The sequence below is a fragment of the Tachyglossus aculeatus genome, chromosome 1 (genome assembly GCF_015852505.1).
Source record: "Tachyglossus aculeatus isolate mTacAcu1 chromosome 1, mTacAcu1.pri, whole genome shotgun sequence".
NCBI classification, from domain to species: Eukaryota; Metazoa; Chordata; class Mammalia; order Monotremata; family Tachyglossidae; genus Tachyglossus; species Tachyglossus aculeatus.
In genome coordinates, this window is record NC_052066.1 from 63,467,548 (window position 1) to 63,488,441 (window position 20,894).

A 20,894-nucleotide genomic window follows, 5' to 3' on the forward strand; every position below is an offset into this window, starting at 1 on the left:
AAAAGTACTGGGTTAGATGACTCAAACTTTCTCACAAAGATTTCAGAAACCTTTCAAATCCCGAACTTAATACTAGAAAATGTAGTTTCCTTTTGTTTCTTAAATTGTGAAATTATAACACACCTTTCACTCCAAATTATGGATACGTTATGTACTATCAGTCAAGCCGCAGCTCCATTTATCCTGCTTTTCTATTCAAATACTTAAGAGTGACCCTTACAGCTTTTTTGCACCACCTCTTCGAGAATGGGGAAAACAAAATAGTGAGTGCTCAATAACTACGAATAAATATGAATGAATTATGAACATTTTTTGAAAATTTTCTACTCAGAGTTTCTCTGTCTAGATCACACTACATTTTTTGAAAATTTTCTACCCAGAGTTTCGCTGTCTAGATCGCACTCCATTTCCAGCATTTATAAAGCTTTTTTTTTGGTCAAATATTCCAGCCAAGGCTGTCAGACGAGAGTGAATATTAAATCAGCGGCCATTAATGGTCTCATTTGGGCAAGCAGACTTAAGGAATAATAATAATAATGATGATGATGATGGCATTTATTGAGCACTTACTATGTGCAAAGCACTGTTCTAAGCGCTGGGGAGGTTACAAGGTGATCAGGTTGTCCCACAGGGGACTCACAGTCTTAATCCCCATTTTACAGATGAGGGAACTGAGTCCCAGAGAAGTGAAGTGACTTGCCCAAAGTCACACAGCTGACAGTTGGCGGAGCCGGGATTTGAACCCGTGACCTCTGGCTCCAAAGCCCGGGCTCTTTCCATTGAGCCACGCTGCTTCCCAAGGAAGATTTGATCATTTCCCTCCCAGGATACAGTCTGCACCGAGTCCACTTCAAAATACACTACAAAGGCCATTCATCAGACTAATAATATTTCACTACTTTTCAGTGAAACAGCGATTACGCATCTTCGACAGGACCACGCATAATTTGGTTATCGCTTTTTTTTTGTATTATCCCTCTAGCCAGTAACCAGTCGGTTCAATCAATCCACGGCATTTATTGAGTGCTTAATATGTGCAGAGAACTGGACACAGTATTTGATAGGGTATAGTAACAGTTTGGTAGACACATCCCCTGCCTACAAGGAGCTTGCAGTCCAAAGGGGAGAAAGACATTAAATTAAAATAAATTATGGGTATTATTTAAGTGTAGCGGGGCTGAGGGTAAAGGATGCAAATAAATCCAAGGTTAAGGGCAGAGGAGAAGGGAAAGGGAGAAGAGGAAATGAGGGCTGAGGTGGAGAAGGCTTCAATAAAGCTTTGACGGTGGGGAGAGTGATCGTCTTTTGGATTTGGAGAGAGAGGGATTTCCAGGCCAGAGATAAACGGTGAGGAGTGAAGTAAGCGCGCTGGGTTGTAGTAGAAAATCAGACAGGTAAGATAGGAGGGGGTGAGGAGATTGAGTTCTCTCAGGAAAGGAGTTTCCGTTTGACGCGGAGGCGGATGGGCGACCATTGGTGGTTCTTGAAGAGTGGGGAAACACGGACTGAGTGGTTTTGTAGAAAAATGATCCAGGCGGCAGAATGAAGTACGGCCCGGAGGGTGGAGAGACGGGAGGCAGGGAGGTCTGCGAGGAGGCGGATGCAGTAATCACAGCAGGATAGGATAAGTGCTTCGATCGACGTACTAGCAGTTTGGATGGAGAGAAGCAGCGTGGCTCAGTGGAAAGAGCCCGGGCTTTGGAGTCAGAGGTCCCCGACTCTGCCAACTGTCAGCTGTGTGACTTTGTCACTTCTCTGTGCCTCGGTTCCCTCATCTGTCAAATGGGGATTAAGACTGTGAGCCCCCCGGGGGACAACCTGATCACCTTGCAACCTCCCCAGAGCCTAGAACAGTGCTTTGCACATAGTAAGCGCTTAATAAATGCAGCAGCATCATCGTCATCATGGAGAGGAAAGGGTGGATTTTGCCGATGCTGTGGAGGAAGGACTGACAGACTGAATATATGAGTTGAATCAATCAATCGTATTTATTGAGCGCTTACTGTATGCAGAGCACTGGACTAAGCGCTTGGGAAGTACAAGTTGGCAACATATAGAGACAGTCCTTACCCAAGAGTGGGCTCACAGTCTAAAAGGGGGAGACAGAGAAAAAAAACAAACATACTAACAAAATAAAATAGACTAGATATGTACCAGTAAAATAGAGTAATAAATATGTACAAACATATATACAGGTCAAATGGGGATTAAGACTGTGAGCCCCCCGTGGGACAACCTGATCACCTTGCAACCTCCCCAGCGCCTAGAACATTGCTTTGCACATAGTAAGCGCTTAATAAATGCAGCATCATCATCATCATCATCATGGAGAGGAAAGGGTGGATTTTGCCGATGCTGTGGAGGAAGAACTGACGGACTGAATACATGAGTTGAATCAATCAATCAATCAATCGTATTTATTGAGCGCTTACTGTGGGCAGAGCACTGTACTAAGCGCTTGGGAAGTCCAAGTTGGCAACATATAGAGACAGTCCCTACCCAACAGTGGGCTCACAGTCTAAAAGGGGGAGACAGAGAACAAAACCAAACATACTAACAAAATAAAATAAATAGAATAGATATGTACAAGTAAAATAAATAGAGTAATAAATATGTACAAATATATATACATGTATACAGGTCAAATGGGGATCAAGACTGTGAGCCCCCCATGGGACAACCTGATCACCTTGTAACCTCCCCAGCGCCTAGAACAGTGCTTTGCACATAGTAAGCGCTTAATAAATGCATCATCATCATCATCATCATGGAGAGGAAAGGGTGGATTTTGCCGATGCTGTGGAGGAAGAACTGACGGACTGAATATATGAGTTAAATCATCATCATCATCAATCGTATTTATTGAGCGCTTACTGTGTGCAGAGCACTGTACTAAGCGCTTGGGAAGTCCAAGTTGGCAACATATAGAGACAGTCCCTACCCAAGAGTGGGCTCACAGTCTAAAAGGGGGAGACAGAGAACAAAACCAAACATACTAACAAAATAAAATAAATAGAATAGATATGTACAAGTAAAATAAATAGAGTAATAAATATGTACAAACATATATACATGTATACAGGTCAAATGGGGATCAAGACTGTGAGCCCCCCATGGGACAACCTGATCACCTTGTAACCTCCCCAGCGCCTAGAACAGTGCTTTGCACATAGTAAGCGCTTAATAAATGCATCATCATCATGGAGAGGAAAGGGTGGATTTTGCTGATGCTGTGGAGGAAGAACTGACGGACTGAATATATGAGTTGAATCGAAGACAATGCCAAGGTTAGGGGCTTGTGACACAGGGGTGGTGGTGCCGTCTGTAGTGACGGGAAACTCAGGGGGAGGACAAGGCTTGGGTGGGAAGATGAGGAGTTCTTTACTGGACATGATACCTAAAATTCAGATAACCGGAATGCAAATGACTCGACTATATTCTGTATTCCTGCGAATGTAGCAATGCCTGCCTCTTGGTCAAACTTTAATCTCAGAGCAAGGGGTTGCACCTGTTAATCACTAATTCCAGGTAGAGGACGGAGAAGGGGAGGGGGGCAGAAGAGGAAGGAAAGGAGATGAAAAGACACCTTTTCCCGGGCACATTCAATGGGTGTGTTTTAGCAAACCGGGTCATCACTAAGTCCAACGCAGATCCTCAGGTTTATTAGATGAGATTTTTAAACTGGAGTTCATACCGCGATCTTCAAATCATTCACAACAGTCACTTCTTTGGTTATGTGTCAAACTCATAAGGAATCATAAGGGGGATGCTTCACATTGGGGACGGACCATATTCACGAGGCATGGAGATTTTAAAATCAAAGTGCAAAAATGAAAACAGTGAATACACTACCTGTTGCAATAGTCAACCACGGACTCTCTAGTTGTGAATAAGGCTTCCTCTCCTTTCTTGGCCTTTGCCCACTTGGAGTCCAAGAGGCATTCCACTGCTTTTGAGGCTACGGGAAAAGAAAAATTGTGCTAAAATTGGAAGACCACAATCTTGAAAATAATTACTCGATGAGTAGGTTAGTTTTAGCAACAGTTGTTTTCTACCTACTAAAAGGGCCATATTATATATAAAATATATATCATATATACAATACTGCCATATATATAGACATAGACACACGCATAAATCAATACAAAAACCCAGATCACAACTTTAAACCATATTTCATATTTGCTAGTGGACAGTTTTCCGCTAAGGTGATGCCTTTAAGTTTAAATCCTATACTTTCCTAATATCCTGATATTGTGGCCATACAAGACACTCTGACCACTGAGACTGCTTCTGAAATAGCAGTTTAAAGTACATAAATGTTTAATTTGGCGATACTACTAAATTCCAGGTATCAGGCCCTCTTCTAATGGGTTGGTCTATTTTGCAGCCTGGTAAATTTCCAAATGGCAATGTATACTCAAATATAGTCAAAGTTCACTTGACCCAAGAATGATGCTTTTACAGCCTGTATTTGAAAAGCAAAATTCAAGTAATCAACCACTCAAGCATATATTATATTAATCGTATTTATTGAACGCTTACTGTGTGCGGAGCACCGTACTAAGCGCTTGGGAAGTACAAGTTGGCAACATATAGAGACGGTCCCTACACAACAGCGGGCTCACAGTCTAGAAGGGGGATAGAAAGTACAGTCACTACCTCAAATTCCCTTTCAGAAGGAGAACTGAAGAGAAGCTAATGTAGAAACCTACTTGCGGCTACTGACTGCGTACCTTTGGTTTTCTTTCTTTTTGTTTTAACAATAGCATCAGTAATAATAATAATAATAATAATGATGATGATGATGATGGCGGCATTTTTTAAGCGCTTACTAGGTGCCGAGCACTGTTCTAAGCACTGGGGGTGGGGTGGTACAAGGTAATCAGGTTGTCCTTCGGGGGGCTCACTTAATCCCCATCAATCAATCAATCAATCAATCAATCGTATTTATTGAGCGCTTACTATGTGCAGAGCACTGTACTAAGTGCTCAGGAAGTACAAATTGGCAACATATAGAGACAGTCCCTACCCAACAGTGGGCTCACAGTCTAAAAGGGGGAGACAGAGAACAAAACCAAACATACTGACAAAATAAAATAAACAGAATAGACATGTACAAGTAAAATAAAGAAATAAATAAATAGAGTAATAAATACGTACAAACATATATACATATATACAGGTGCTGTGGAGAAGGGAAGGAGGTAAGATGGGGGGATGGAGAGGGGGACGAGGGGGAGAGGAAGGAAGGGGCTCAGTGTGGGAAGGCCATTTTACAGATGAGGGAACTGAGGCACAGAGAAGTGAAGTGACTTGCCCAAAGTCACACAGCTGACAAGTGGCAGAGCTAGGATTAGAACCCGTGACCCCAGACTCCCAAGCCCGGGCTCTTACTTAACAAAGAGCTTAACTTAAATCAGTACTTTCATTCATCATTCATTCAATCGTACTTATTGAGCGCTTACTGTGTGCAGAGCACTGTACTAAGCGCTTGGGAAGTACAAGTACTTAACAAGGCAGTGATGAAAAACTGCTATTTTGTCTCTGTATCTACCAAATCAGCAGCTGACCAGAACTTTCCCCGTGGTTCTGTCGTGGGTTCCCTTAGACTTTGAAATTAGGTTTGTGCTTACTGATTTGACCTTGAAGGCTTATATCTAAATTGTTAAAATAGCTCCTGTGTAACGATGTATTCTTCCCTATTATCTTCATTTTAAAATCAGCATGCACGTGGAAATCAAAAGGTACGCGCTGATCTGAGAAGCAGCGTGGCTTAGGAGTTGGAGGACGGGGGTTCTAATCCCGGCTCTGCCACTTGTCTGCTATGTGACCTTGGGCAAGTCACTTTACTTCTCTGGGCCTCAGTTACCTCATCTGGAAAATGGGGGTGAAGACTGTGAGCCCCACGTGGGACAACCTGATTACCTTGCACCTACCTCAGTGCCTAGAACAGTGCTTGGCACATAGTAAGTGCTTAACAAATACCATTATTATTATTATTATTATTATTGTTATCTTTGGCAGTAGAGCTATTGAGTTTTAATGATGGTACCGTTTACAGCCCTCTCTCACTTCTAGATGCTGCAGTGTTAACCCTAAGCTCTTTCCTTCCCTTCGAAGTAATTTGCTTGCCTTGAATTGAGAGACCAGAGCCCATTTTCATTCATTCATCCAAACAATAATAATAATAATTATTATTATTAATAATAATTATATTTATTGAGCGCTTACTGTGTGCAGAGCACTGTACTAAGTGCTTGGGAAGTACAAATCGGCAACATATATAGACGGTCCCTACCCAACAACGGGACAGGCCTATTTAGCACAGGCAACAACAATTAACAACATCTGCGGTGTTAGCACAAGGTGACTTTTGCCAGATGGGAGATATATATATATATATCTCCGCTTTGTACTTAGTACAAAGATATATATATATATCTTTGAGCAAGTCACTTCACTTCTCTGTGCCTCAGTTCCCTCATCTGTAAAATGGGGATTAAGACTGTGAGTCCCACGCGGGACAACCTGATTATCTTGTATCCACCCCAGTGCTTAGAACACTGCTTGGCACATAGTAAGCACTTAACAAATACCATTATTACTATTATTATTATTATTATTATTATTATTATTATTATGTTGTCAACTTGTACTTCCCAAGTGCTTAGTACAGTGCTCTGCACACAGTAAGCCCTAATAAATGCGATTGAATGAATGAGTGAATTATATATACATATAAATACACAGATATCTATATCCTCACATACACACTCCCCCCACACCCCAAAAATACCTTCATTATTAGCACATTTTTGTATTTCTATTTGATCATGTAAGTATACTCTGCTGTACTTTTAAAAATACATTTATATTGTAGCGGCCAATTTTTTGGACCCGGGGACTGCATTTAATGCACTTCCTTACATCATTTTCTAAGGAACACTCTACATTGTCTAACACTCTTTCCCTTAACGCTACTTACATGTTACGAACACTCACCAGAATAAAGCATATGTAACCAGTATTGAATCAATCAATCAATCATATTTATTGAGCTCTTACTGTGTGCAGAGCACTGTACTAAGCGCTTGGGAAGTACAAGTTGGCAACATACAGAGACAATCAATCAATCACATTTATTGAGCGCTTACTGTGTGCAGAGCACGGTACTAAGAGCTTGGGAAGTCCAAGTTGGCAACATATAGAGACAGTCCCTACCCAACAGTGGGCTCACAGTCTAGAAGGGGGAGACGGAGAACAAAACCAAACATACTAACAAAATAAAATAAATAGAATAGATATGTACAAGTAAAATAAATAGAGTAATAAATATGTACAAACATATATACATATATACAGGTACTGTGGGGAAGGGAAGGGGGTAAGATGGGGGGATGGAGAGGGGGACAAGGGGGAGAGGAAGGAAGGGGCTCAGTCATCATCATCATCATCATCATCAATCGTATTTATTGAGCGCCTACCGTGTGCAGAGCACTGTACTAAGCGCTTGGGAAGTACAAGTTGGCAACACACAGAGACAGTCCTTACCCAATAGTGGGCTCACAGTCTATTGAATCCAAAGTTACAAATTCAATTAGGCCTTCCAAACCCTTATTCTAACGGCAATACCACTCTAAGAATGGATTTTCATCATTGGCCAGTTGGTAGGAAATCTTTACAGACCACAAAAAAGGTTGCTCGAAACTACGCCAAATGAACCTTAAGAGGTAGACGGGGGACAATTTGATTTCGGAAAAAGAGAAGGAATAGACATGGGAAAAGCCCAGTTAGCCAAATCTTTTTGCAAAGAACACAAAGAACCTCCTCAATATGCTCCTACGGGGCCTTAATAAATACTACGTGCCCTCTCCCTTCTTCTGAGTGCACAATGGGCAGTACCGGACTAAGGAAAAGAACTCCCTTCCAAGGACGGGAGATGCTAAAAGGTAGAGTGTGTGGCATTCTGATACAAGGAGACCCTCTGGAGTCACAGTCATTGGCAATAAACCCCACGGCTGGAGAGATGTGTGAGGCCGGCTCTCCTAAACGCGGGGCTTTCGTTCTTAGAGAATGCCGGGCTAATCTGCGCATCAGGCAGAAACTCCTCACCCTGGGCTTCCAGGCTGTCCATCCCCTCGCCCCCTCCTCCCTCCCCTCCCTTCTCTCCTTCTCCAGCCCAGCCCGCACCCTCCGCTCCTCCACCGCTAATCTCCTCACCGTACCTGGTTCTTGCCTGTCCCGCCATCAACCCCTGGCCCACGTCCTCCCCCGGGCCTGGAATGCCCTCCCTCTGCCCATCTGCCAAGCTAGCTCTCTTCCTCCCTTCAAGGCCCTGCTGAGAGCTCACCTCCTCCAGGAGGCCTTCCCAGACTGAGCCCCTTCCTTCCTCTCCCCCTCGTCCCCCTCTCCATCCCCCCATCTTACCTCCTTCCCTTCCTCACAGCACCTGTATATATGTATATATGTTTGTACATGTTTATTACTCTATTTTACTTGTACGTATCTATTCTATTTTATTTTGTTAATATGTTTGGTTTCGTTCTCTGTCTCCCCCTTTTAGACTGTGAGCCCACTGTTGGGTAGGGACTGTCTCTATATGTTGCCAACTTGTACTTCACAAGCACTTACTACAGTGCTCTGCACACAGTAAGCACTCAATAAAGTAAAGTAAGCGCTTCCTTCCTTTCCCCCTCGTCCCCCTCTCCATCCCCCCATCTTACCTCCTTCCCTTCCCCACACCACCTGTATATATGTATATATGTTTGTACATATTTTTTTTACTCTATTTATTTATTTATTTATTTTATTTGTACATATCTATTCTATTTATTTTATTAGTATGTTTGGTTTTGTTCTCTGTCTCCCCCTTTTAGACTGTGAGCCCACTGCTGGGTAGGGACTGTCTCTAGATGTTGCCAATTTGTACTTCCCAAGCGCTTAGTACAGTGCTCTGCACATAGTAAGCGCTCAATAAATACGATTGATGATGATGATGATAAATACGATTGATGATGATGATGATGATGGTGACTCGCACCACGGCACCTCCGAACTGGATGCTCCACGCGCAGACCCCCCGACTTCTTCCGACCCCCCAAGGGGCTGCATCCAGACAGTCACGTTGTAGGGAGGCCGTCATCACATTCCAGCCGACCTACGTGACACCGGTCACTCATTTTCCGGGAACCTGAGCGGATGCCGCGTGGCTCAGTGGAAAAGAGCCCGGGCTTTGGAGTCAGAGGACACGGGTTCAAATCCCGGCTCTGCCACTTGTCAGCTTTGTGACTTTGGGCAAGTCCCTTCACTTCTCTGGGCCTCAGTTTCCTCATCTGTAAAATGGGGATGAAGACTGTGAGCCCCCCGTGGGGCAACATGATCACCTTGTAGCCTCCCCAGCGCTTAGAACAGTGCTTTGCACATAGTAAGCGCTTAATAAATGCCATTATTATTATTATTATGCCCTTGAGGCCCATTTTGGTAAAATGACCGCCTCACAAATTCCCGGCCCTGGTCTCATCGCCTGAATGTGGCAATCGAGATCGGCCATCTTGGGGGGGTGGCAAGGCACGGGGGTAAGAAAGGGGTGGGGGGATGGAGAGAAATAATGAGACAGAGAGAGAGAGAGAGGGAGAATGAACATAAAAACAGCCAACGCTGCCCACTCTACCCACCACCAACCTCTACTGCCAAAACTTCGGAAGTGTGAATGCGGGATGGCCAAACCAAGAGCCTCCAGGGATGAGTTTGTGCCCTGCTCTGCAACATGGAGGTGGGTCCGCCAGAAGGGGAAGCCTCTTTCTCTCTCTTTTTTTAAATAGCATTTATGAAGCGCTTACTATATCCAAAGCACTGTTCTAAGCGCTGGGGAGATTGCAAGGTGAACAGGTTGTCCCACGTGGGGCTCACCGTCTTCATCCCCATTTTCCAGATGAGGGAACTGAGGCACAGAGAATCAATCAATCAATCGTATTTATTGAGCGCTTACTGTGTGCAGAGCACTGGACTAAGCGCTTGGGAAGCACAAGTTGGCAACATATAGAGACGGTCCCTACCCAACAGTGGGCTCACAGTCTAAAAAGGGGGAGACAGAGAACAAAACCAAACGTACTAACAAAATAAAATAAATAGAATAGATATGTACAAGTAAAATAAATAGAGTAATAAATATGTACAAACATATATACATATATGCAGGTGCTGTGGGGAAGGGAAGGAGGTAAGATGGGGGGGATGGAGAGGGGGACGAGGGGGAGAGGAAGGAAGGGGCTCAGTCTGGGAAGGCCTCCTGGAGGAGGTGAGCTCTCAGTAGGGCCTTGAAGGGAGGAAGAGAGCTAGCTTGGCGGAGGGGCAGAGGGAGGGCATTCCAGGCCCGGGGGATGACGTGGGCCCGGGGTCGATGGCGGGACAGGAGAGAACGAGGCCCAGTGAGGAGATTAGCGGCAGAGGAGCAGAGGGTGCGGGGGAGTGAAGTGACTTGCCTAAAGTCACACAGCTGACAAGTGGCAGAGCCAGGATTTGAACCCATGATCTCTGACTCCAAAGCCCATGCTCTTTCCACTGAGCAACACTCTCTCGCTGCTGCCACAGCTGGCGAGCAAACGCCACTTGGATAGAGAAGCAGCGTGACTCAATGGAAAGAGCCCGGGCTTTGGAGTCAGAGGTCATGGGTTCAAATCCCGGCTCCGCCAATTGTCAGCTGTGTGACTTTGGGCAAGTCACTTCACTTCTCTGGGCCTCAGTGACCTCATCTGTAAAATGGGGATTAAGACTGTGAGCCCCCCGTGGGACAACCTGATCACCTTGTAACCGCCTCAGTGCTTAGAACGGTGCTTGGCACATAGTAAGTGCTTAATAAATGCCATTATTATTATTATTACTATTATTTGGGCAAGTCACTTAACTTCTCTGGGCCTCAGTGACCTCATCTGTCAAATGGGGATGAAGACTGCGAGCCCCCCGTGGGACAACCTGATCACCTTGTAACCTCCCCAGTGCTTAGAACGGTGCTTTGCACATAGTAAGCACTTAATAAATGCCATTATTATTATTATTATTTGGGCAAGTCACTTAACTTCTCTGGGCCTCAGTTACCTCATCTTTAAAATGGGGATTAAGACTGTGAGCCCCCCATGGGCCAACCTGATCACCTTGTAACCTCCCCAGTGATTAGAACGGTGCTTCACACATAGTAAGCGCTTAATAAATGCCATTAAAAAAAAAAAGAGCCAGGCTTAAATTAGGTTAAGAGCCAGGTTACCTGTCTTCCTATATCTGTCTGGGTGCTGGGCCTCCTCTCCTTATGTGTCTCTACCAGTCTCTTTCATTCAATCCTATTTACTGAGTGCTTACTTTTAGACTGTGAGCCCACTGTTGGGTAGGGACTGTCTCTATATGTTGCCAATTTGTACTTCCCAAGCGCTTAGTACAGTGCTCTGCACATAGTAAGCGCTCAATAAATACGATTGATTGATTGAATGATTGATTGATTACTGTGTGCAAAGCACTGTACTAAGTCTCTTGCTGCCTCCTTGAATCATTGCCTCGATTTGGCATCTGACAACCTTCTCAAAGTGCTTCGATCTTGGCTGTCTTGTCGCCAATCTTTCGGCCCCGTCTGGCCTGGAACGCCCTCCCTCCTCACACCCGACAATGACTCTCCTCCCGTTCAAAACCTTACTGAAGGCCCATCTCCTCCGAGAGGCCTTCCCTGACTTAGTGCTCCTTTCCTCTTCTCCCACTCCCTTCTGCATCACCTTGACTTGCTGCTCCCTTTATTTATCCCCCTTCCCAGCCCCACGGCATTTATGTGCATATCTGAAATTGATTTATTTATATTGATGTCTGTCTTCCCCTCTAGACTGTAAACCCACTGTGGGAGGGGAACATATCTGTTATATTGTTCTCTTAAGTGCTCAATAAATACAACTGACTGAATGACTTTTCTCTCCCCGCACCTTTATTTAGCTGCCACTTAGCTGTGTGATGTCGGGCAAGTCACTTAACTTCTCTGTGCTGCAGTAGACTGTGAGCCCACTGTTGGGTAGGGACTGTCTCTATCTGTTGCCAACTTGTACTTCCCAAGCGCTTAGTACAGTGCTCTGCACACAGTAAGCGCTCAATAAATACGATTGATTGATTGATTACCTCATCTGTAAAATAGGGATTAAGACTGTGAGCCCCATGTGGGACAACCTGATCACCTTGTAACCTCCCCGGAGCTAAGAACAGTGCTTCGCACATAGTAAGCGCTTAATAAATGCCATCGTTATTTATTCTTGGATCACCTGCCCCAGTCCCAGCCAGGAAGGCCACTCTTTCCCCTTACAACGACCTCCTAAAAATGCTTGCTTTCAGTGACAAATACAGAACCAAGAAGTGACTTCATTCCCCACAGCACCTGTATATATTTATATATGTTTGTACATATTTATTACTCTATTTATTTATTTTACTTGTACATATCTATTCTATTTATTTTATTCTGTTAGTATGTTTGCTTTTGTTCTCTGTCTCCTCCTTTTAGACTGTGAGCCCACTGTTGGGTAGGGACTGTCTCTATATGTTGCCAACTTGGACTTCCCAAGCGCTTAGTACAGTGCTCTGCACACAGTAAGCACTCAATAAATACGGTTGATTGATTGATTGATTGATTAAGAGTCCCAGGAAACTTAAAATATACTATCATTCTCATCATTCTCGATGAAAAAGCATTAAATGAAAGATAATATGGGGGCATAACCAGACTATCTAAAATTGTTTACACAGCATCATGATTTAAGGAGTTAAGTGTAAACACTTGAAACATTTTTCCCGTAAAAAAGACTGGTATTTAGAAGAGTTGTACAGGTGACATTGTTGCGATAATCCTACCAATGAAATAATCCACTCGGTGACCCATCATATTGGTGGACTTGGTTGGACAGTTGAAGCGTAGGTATTTGGCGATGGCCTTCTCCTCTTTGGATGGCTCGCCAACCTCCTGCAAAGGAAAAAAGGCTAAATCAGTGCAAAATTCACTTCACTCAAGGTAAATACTGTAAACCGTGCAATGAAAAAGGAGATCCTGGGGAGATGCGGCGGGAAGGACTCTAGAGCAGCCTAAAAGCCGATAAAGGAGAAATGACGTGACGATGCTTAATTTGGAGAAGAGGTATTTTGACCTGTGCTTACATTCACGTGCCTAAAATTCCCATTTTTGCCCACGCTGTTTCAAATTTTGGCTAAAATACAAGCCATCTTATGGAAATATTTTGTACGTCAGTAATTCAGATATTCATGTCACAGATCCTCAACTCCTAAATCTTCTCCTTTTTATCCTTTTCGTTATATAACTAGCCTAGAAAGGAGTGGTCTTTTAAATATGTTCCAATAATTCTCAAGACAAATTTTCACACACACACACACACACACACACACGTTTACACTCTTACCTCTTCTTGATCTGAATAACAAGAATAAATAATAATACTTTAAAAAAAATCAGGTCTGGAAGAAAACTGATCTAGTTGTCGGGTACAAGAGCTACTTAAAAAGTTATATATCACAACTGGGCATCTGTAAGTTACAGCTCCTTGCGGATTTTGAATCGCACGACTACAATATTACAATTAAAGGCCTCACTTACAAGTCCAATGGTCTAAAACCGCGAACGTTTTCGATTCTTACTGGGGGTACTAGCGTTATGGGGAAATGTGACTAGTACCCAAGAAAAAAAAGATAAGAAACTACACACATCACATAAGGTCACCTCTCCTTCAGGATGCCTTCGCGGGTTAATCAATCAATCGCATTTATTGAGCGCTTACTGTGTGCAGAGCACTGTACTAAGCGCTTGGGAAGTACAAGTTGGCAACATCTAGAGACAGTCCCTACCCAACAGTGGGCTCACAGTCTAAAAGGGGGAGACAGAGAACAAAACCAAACATACTAACAAAATAAATAGAATAGATATGTACAAGTAAAATAAATAAACAGAGTAATAAATATGTACAAACATATTCCCCAGCTCTCGCTCATTCATTCATTCATTCAATCGCATTTATTGAGCGCTTACTGTGTGCAGAGTACTGTACTAAGCGCTTGGGAAGTACAAGTTGGCAACATACAAGTTGGCAACGCTCCCTTGTGAACGCACTATTCCCTTGGATCAGTGACCCGTGGGAATTGGACAGTCACTTCACCCCTCGATCCCACAGCTCTTCTGCACGCAGCTATCAATCAATCAATCGTATTTATTGAGCGCTTACTGTGTGCAGAGCACTGTACTAAGCGCTTGGGAAGTACAAGTTGGCAACATATAGAGACAGTCCCTACCCAACAGTGGGCTCACAGTCTAAAAGGGGGAGACAGAGAACAAAACCAAACATACTAACAGCATAAAATAAATAGAATAGTTATGCACAAGTAAAATAGAGTGATAAATATGTACAAACATATATACAGGTGCTGTGGGGAAGAGAAGAAGGTAAGATGGGGGGATGGAGAGGGGGACGAGGGGGAGAGGAAGGAAGGGGCTATAAATTATAATATTAAAAATTATTTATTTAGATAAAATAAATCACCGTACCTCGCTCTCGCCTGTCCCGCCATCGACCCCCGGCCCACGTCATCCCCCAGGCCTGGAATGGCCTCCTCTGCCCATCCGCCAAGCTAGCTCTCTTCCTCCCTTCAAGGCCCTGCTGAGAGCTCACCTCCTCCAGGAGGCCTTCCCAGACTGAGCCCCTTCCTTCCTCTCCCCCTCGTCCCCCTCTCCATCCCCCCCTTCTTACCTCCTTCCCTTCCCCACAGCACCTGTATATATGTATATATGTTGGTACATATTTATTACTCTATTTATTTATTTTATTTGTACATATCTATTCTATTTATTTTATTTTGTTAGTATGTTTGGTTTTGTTCTCCGTCTCCCCCTTTTAGACTGTGAGCCCACTGTTGGGTAGGGACTGTCTCTATATGTTGCCAATTTGTACTTCCCAAGCGCTTAGTACAGTGCTCTGCACATAGTAAGCGCTCAATAAATATGATTGATGATGATGATGATGAATGCCTATCACCCCTCTACGCTACAAGCTCGTTGTGGGCAGAAAACGGATGTGCCAACTCTTGTTGTATTGCACTCTCCCAAGTGCTTAGCACAGTGCTCTGAACACACTAAGTGTTCAACAAATCCCATTGATTTTTTTTAATGGTATTTATTAATACCATTAATTTATATGTACCATATATATATAATACATATATTATATATACCATTTATATGTTGCCAACTTGTACTTCCCAAGTGCTTAGTACAGTGCTCTGCACACAGTAAGCGCTCCATAAATACGATTGATTGATTGATTAATTAAGTGCTTGCTATGGACTGGGCAACGTACTAAGAGCTGGGGTAGATCAAGCTAAGTCAGTTCAGTAGTACTTGAGCACTGATTGTGTGGGAAGCACTATACTAAGCGCTTGGGGGAGTACAAAATAACAATACACAGATACATTCCCTGCTCAAAATGAGCTTACAGTCTAAAGGAGGAGACAGACATCAAGGGAAGCAGCGTGGCTCATCATCATCATCATCATCAATCGTATTTATTGAGCGCTTACTGTGTGTAGAGCACTGTACTAAGCGCTTGGGAAGCACAAGTTGGCAACATATAGAGACAGTCCCTACCCAACAGTGGGCTCACAGTCTAAAAGGCGGAGACAGAGACTGTCTGTCACGTTTCCACCGTGACTCGGTGGAAAGAGCCCGGGCATTGGAGTCAGAGGTCAGGGGTTCAAATCCTGGCTTCGCCACTTGTCAGCTGGGTGACTTTGGGTAAGTCACTTCACTTCTCTGGGCCTCAGTCATCTCATCTGTAAAATGGGGATTAAGGCTGTGAGCCCCGCAAGGGACAACCTGATCACCTTGTAAGCGTGGCTCCAGTCTTCAGCGTGGCTCAGTGGAAAGAGCCCGGGCTTTGGAGTAGGAGGTCATGGGTTCAGATCCCGCCTCCGCCAATTGGCAGCTGTGTGACTTTGGGGAAGTCACTTAACTTCTCTGGGCCTCAGTGACCTCATCTGTAAAATGCAGATGAAGACTGTGAACCCCCCAGGGGACAACCTGATCACCCTGTAACCTCCCCAGTGCTTAGAACAGTGCTTTGCACATAATAAGCGCTTAATAAATGCCATTATTATTATTATTATGAAAAAATTGAATTGAGAAGCCACATGACATAGTGGATACACCCCGGGCCTGTGAGTCAGAAGGTCATGGGTTCTAATCCCAGCTCCACCATATGACTGCTGTGTGACTTTGGGCAAGTCACTTCACGTCTCCAGGCCTCAGTGACCTCATCTGTAAAATGGGGATTGAGACTGTGAGCCCCATGTGGGACAAGGACTGTGCCCAACCCCATTTGCTTGTATCCTCCCCAGCGCTAATGACAGTGCTTGGTACATAGTAAGCGCTTAACAAATACCACAATCATCATTATTACATAAACGTTGATCAGATTGGACATTGTGCATTTCCCAAATGGGGCTCACAGTCCTAATCCTCCTCCTATAGATGAGGTAACTGAGGCACAGAAAAGTGAGGTGACTTGCCCAAAGTCACACAGCCGACGAGTGGCGGGGCCGGAATTAGAACCCACAACCTCTGACTCCCAAGCTCGGGCTCTTTCCACTAAGCCACGCTGCTGACAGCCCACACGCTATGAGATTGCGCTGGTCAACGGATCAATCGCATTTACTGAGCACTTACTGTGGACAGGGCACTGTACTAAGCGCTTTGGTAGAGAACAATATAAGAGTTGCCCACAATGAGCTTACAGTCTAACAGGGAAGACGTGCCCCAACGAGGCTCAGAAACTAATCTGGTTTCTAGCAAATCTAAACGCACTTCACGTGCACCGAATCCAATACAATAAACCCATTTCTCCAAATTCTCTGTAAAATCATTTTCCCCAACTCAGCCTTGTGATGTTTGCTGTTCCTCTTCCTTTTAATACTACTACTACTACTACTACTACTACTACTACTAATAATTCATTCATTCATTCAATTGCATTTATTAAGCGCTTAGTGTGTGCAGAGCACTGTACTAAGCGCTTGGGAAGTACAAGTCGGCAGCATAGAGAGACGGTCCCTACCCAACAACGGGCTCACAGTCTAGAAGGGGGAGACAGAGAACAAAACCAAACATAATAACAAAATAAAATAAATAGAATAGATATGTACAAATAAAATAAATAAATAAATATTATATAAATAATAATAATAATAATGATGATGGCATTTGTTAAGCACTTACTATGTGCAAAGCACTGTTCTAAGCGCTGGGGAGGATACAAGGCGATCGTAGTTTTGATCCACTGAAAGCTGAGTACGATATCTGATTATAAGGTATAGGATGATTTTTCTTTTTTACAGCTGGGCAGTCACTTTAGGAGGGCAAATTTAGTCGAGAAAAGGAACAGATTTTTATCGTTCAAGTTTCAGGGGTTAAACGTGCAGTCCGTCCTGTGACGTGGGGCTGTGAACGTCCTTTAAGGAGGAGTCGCGTCACGGCATTCACATCTTAAACGACACAGGTCGTGTCCAATCAATTGTATTTACTGCGTCACGGCATTCACATCTTAAACGACACAGCTCGTGTCCAATCAATTGTATTTACTGAGCGCTTCGCTGTGGGAGAGTACGAAATAGCGGAGGTGGTAGAGATGTTCCTTGGTCAAAGAGACATTTCCTCCAACAGTGGACTGTCTTCTACCGAGACGGACACGCGTGGCGCGGCAACAACTCTGTCTAATTCTACAGCAGCGTTCTTCCCAAACTGCAGAATAAGGTCACGCGCTGCGACTTACTCATTAATGACAGTATTTATAAAATGATAGTACTTATAAAATATCCACTATGTGCTGAGTACCATACGCTCTTCAGAGAGTACCAGAAAACCCAGCCCGCACACTTCGCTCCTTTAATGCCAATCAATCAATCAATCAATCAATAGCATTTATTTAGACTGTCTTTTAGACTGTGAGCCCACTGTTGGGTAGGGACTGTCTCTATGTGTTGCCAATTTGTACTTCCCAAGCGCTTAGTACAGTGCTCTGCACATAGTAAGCGCTCAATAAATACGATTGATTGATTGATTGATTGATGTATTGTGTGTAAAGTACTGTACTAAGTGCTTGGGAAGTCCAAGTTGCCAACATATACAGTCCCTACCCAACAGTGGGCTCACAGGCTAAAAGAGGGAGACAACCTGATTAGATTATTGTATCTACTGCAGTGCTTGATACAGTGTCTGGCAAATAGGAAGTGCTTAATAAATTCCTTGTTAAAAAAGTGATGATGCTTAGGACTTAATACTATTAGCGCTATTTTAAAAAGCACATTTTTGAAGTTCCGCTTGCAATTGCCAAAGGGAAATATTAACTGTCCTCAAAATGGCAGCGTTCATGTGTTACTGAGCATAAACATTCTGTTCTACAGAAAAAGATGGCATTTAGACATAACACCTTTGTAGTGTCATACTTTTCCTACTGCTTCGATGGCAATATTTTCTGTTGAAGCGCTTGGTACTCTGATCTCGACTACCTCGCCGCCGACCCCTTGCCCACGTCTTGCCTCTGGCCCAGACCGAGCCCCCTTTTTTCCTCTCCTCCTTCCCCTCCCCACAGCACCTGTATGTATGTTTGTACAGATTTATTACTCTATTTTACTTGTACATATTTACTATTCTGTTTATTTTGTTAATGATGTGCATTTAGCTTTCATTCTATTGGTTCTGACGACTTGACACCTGTCCACAGTGCTCTGCACATCATAAACGCTCAATAAATATGACAATGAATACCCGTTCTTCCTACTGTGAGACTAATTCATTCATTCATTCAATCGTATTTTTTGAGCGCTTGTGTGCAGAGCACTGTACTAAGTGCTTGGGAGGTCCAAGTTGGCAACATATAGAGACGGTCCCTAAACAACAGTGGGCTCACAGTCTAGAAGGGGGAGACAGACAACAAAACATAGCACATTAACAAAATAAAATAAATAGAATAAATATGTACTAATAAAATAGAGCAATAAATATGTACAAACATATATACATATATACAGGTATATACATATATACAGACTAATGCTGGTAGGGACCATCTCCTTGTACTTCCCAAGCGCTTAGTACAGTGCTCTGCACACAGTAAGTGCTCAATAAATAAGATTGAATGAATGAATGAATGAATGACAGAGACCGTGTCCAACCTAATTCTAGACCTCTTCTAGACTGTGAGCCCACTGTTGGGTAGGGACCGTCTCTATATGTTGCCAATTTGGACTTCCCAAGCGCTTAGTACAGTGCTCAGCACACGGTAAGCGCTCAATTAATACGATTGAATGAATGAATGGAGACGGTCCCTACCGTCTCTATATGTTGCCAACTTGTACTTCCCAAGCGCTTAGTACAGTGCTCTGCACACAGTAAGTGCTCAATAAATACGACTGAATGAATGAACCTAATTAATCTGTACTTACCCCAGCACTTAGAACAGTGTTCGAATGCGGCCAACCTGATTAATTTGAATCTACCCCAGATCTTAGAACAGTGCCTGGCAAAGAGCAAGTGCTTAACAAATACCATTAAAAAACAAAACCAAAAAAAGACAAGATCCCTGCCCTCATGAACCCAGAGACAAAATAATTAGGAGGAAAGAGAATGGAAAAATTGATCTGTCAATGAGTAAATGTTCAACTAGTAGACTATGTGAGACTATATCAGGGAGGTCAAGTTTTGTGGGTTTTTTTAAATGGTATTTGTTAAGCACTTACTCTTGTCCAGGCACTGTTCTATGAGCTGGGGTAAATTCAAAATAATCACATTGGACACACTCCATGCCCCACGTTGGGGGCTCACAGTCTTCACTGCCAACTTGTACTTCCCAAGCGCTTAGTACAGTGCTCTGCACACAGCAAGCGCTCAAATACGATTGAATGAATGAATGAATGAACTGCATGGGAGACATAGAAGGGAAGGCAAATAGGAGAAATGAGGGTTTGGTCAGGGAATGACTTTGAAAGAGGAGAGATTTTAGTTTGAGAGGAATGAAGAGTGCGAGCTGGGATGTACAGTGAGAAGCAGCAGCACGGCTGAGTGGATAGAGCACGGGCCCGGGAGACACAATGTCATGGGTTCTGATCCTGGTTCTGCCACTGGTCTGCTGTGTGACGTTGGGCTGGTCACGTCACTTCTCTGGGCCTCAGTTACCCCATCTGTACAATGGGGATTGAGACTGTGAGCCCCACTTGGGACATGGATTGTGTCCAACCCAATTTACTTGTATCCACCCCAGCGCTTAGAACAGTGCCTGGCACATCGTAAGCGCTTAACAAATACTATCATTATTATTATTATTATTATAATTACTAAGTGCACGAGAAAGAGGGACAGAGTTGGTGGAGTGTTTTAAAGGCAGAGCCTCTGTGTCTGCAGAGCCTGAGCAGCAGGCAGCACAAGGCTGGTCTCCCCCAAGGCCTTCACTCATCCCAACTTGTACTTCCCAAGCGCTTAGTACAGTGCTCTGCACACAGTAAGCGCTCAATAAATACGATTGAATGAATGAATTTGGGGGTGCACTCATGTACATCTCTTCCTCCCTTCAAAGCCCTACTGAGAGCTCACCTCCTCCTCCCACACTGAGCCCCCTTTTTCCTCTCCCCCTCCCCATCCCCCCTGCCCTACCTCCTTCCCCTCCCCACAGCACCTGTATATGTGTCTGTGCGTATTTATTACTATATTTATTTTATTTGTACAAATTTATTCTATTTTATTTTGTTAATATGTTCTGTCTTCTTGTCTGTCTCCCCCTTCTAGCCTGTGAGCCCGCTGCTGGGTAGGGACCGCCTCTATAGGT

At 43.8% G+C, this 20,894-nt stretch overlaps 1 protein-coding gene across 1 annotated transcript in view; it reads right to left on the bottom strand.

Annotated features, from left to right (window-relative positions):
• SEC62 (SEC62 homolog, preprotein translocation factor) overlaps positions 1–20,894 on the bottom strand; it is an 86,033-nt gene that overhangs the window by 25,794 nt on the left and 39,345 nt on the right. The window contains exons 2-3 of the mRNA XM_038743268.1: positions 12,877–12,985; positions 3,853–3,958 (exon numbers count right to left, since the gene is read on the bottom strand). Coding sequence (XP_038599196.1) covers positions 3,853–3,958; positions 12,877–12,985 — 215 coding nt within the window. The remainder of the gene's footprint in view (positions 1–3,852; positions 3,959–12,876; positions 12,986–20,894) is intronic.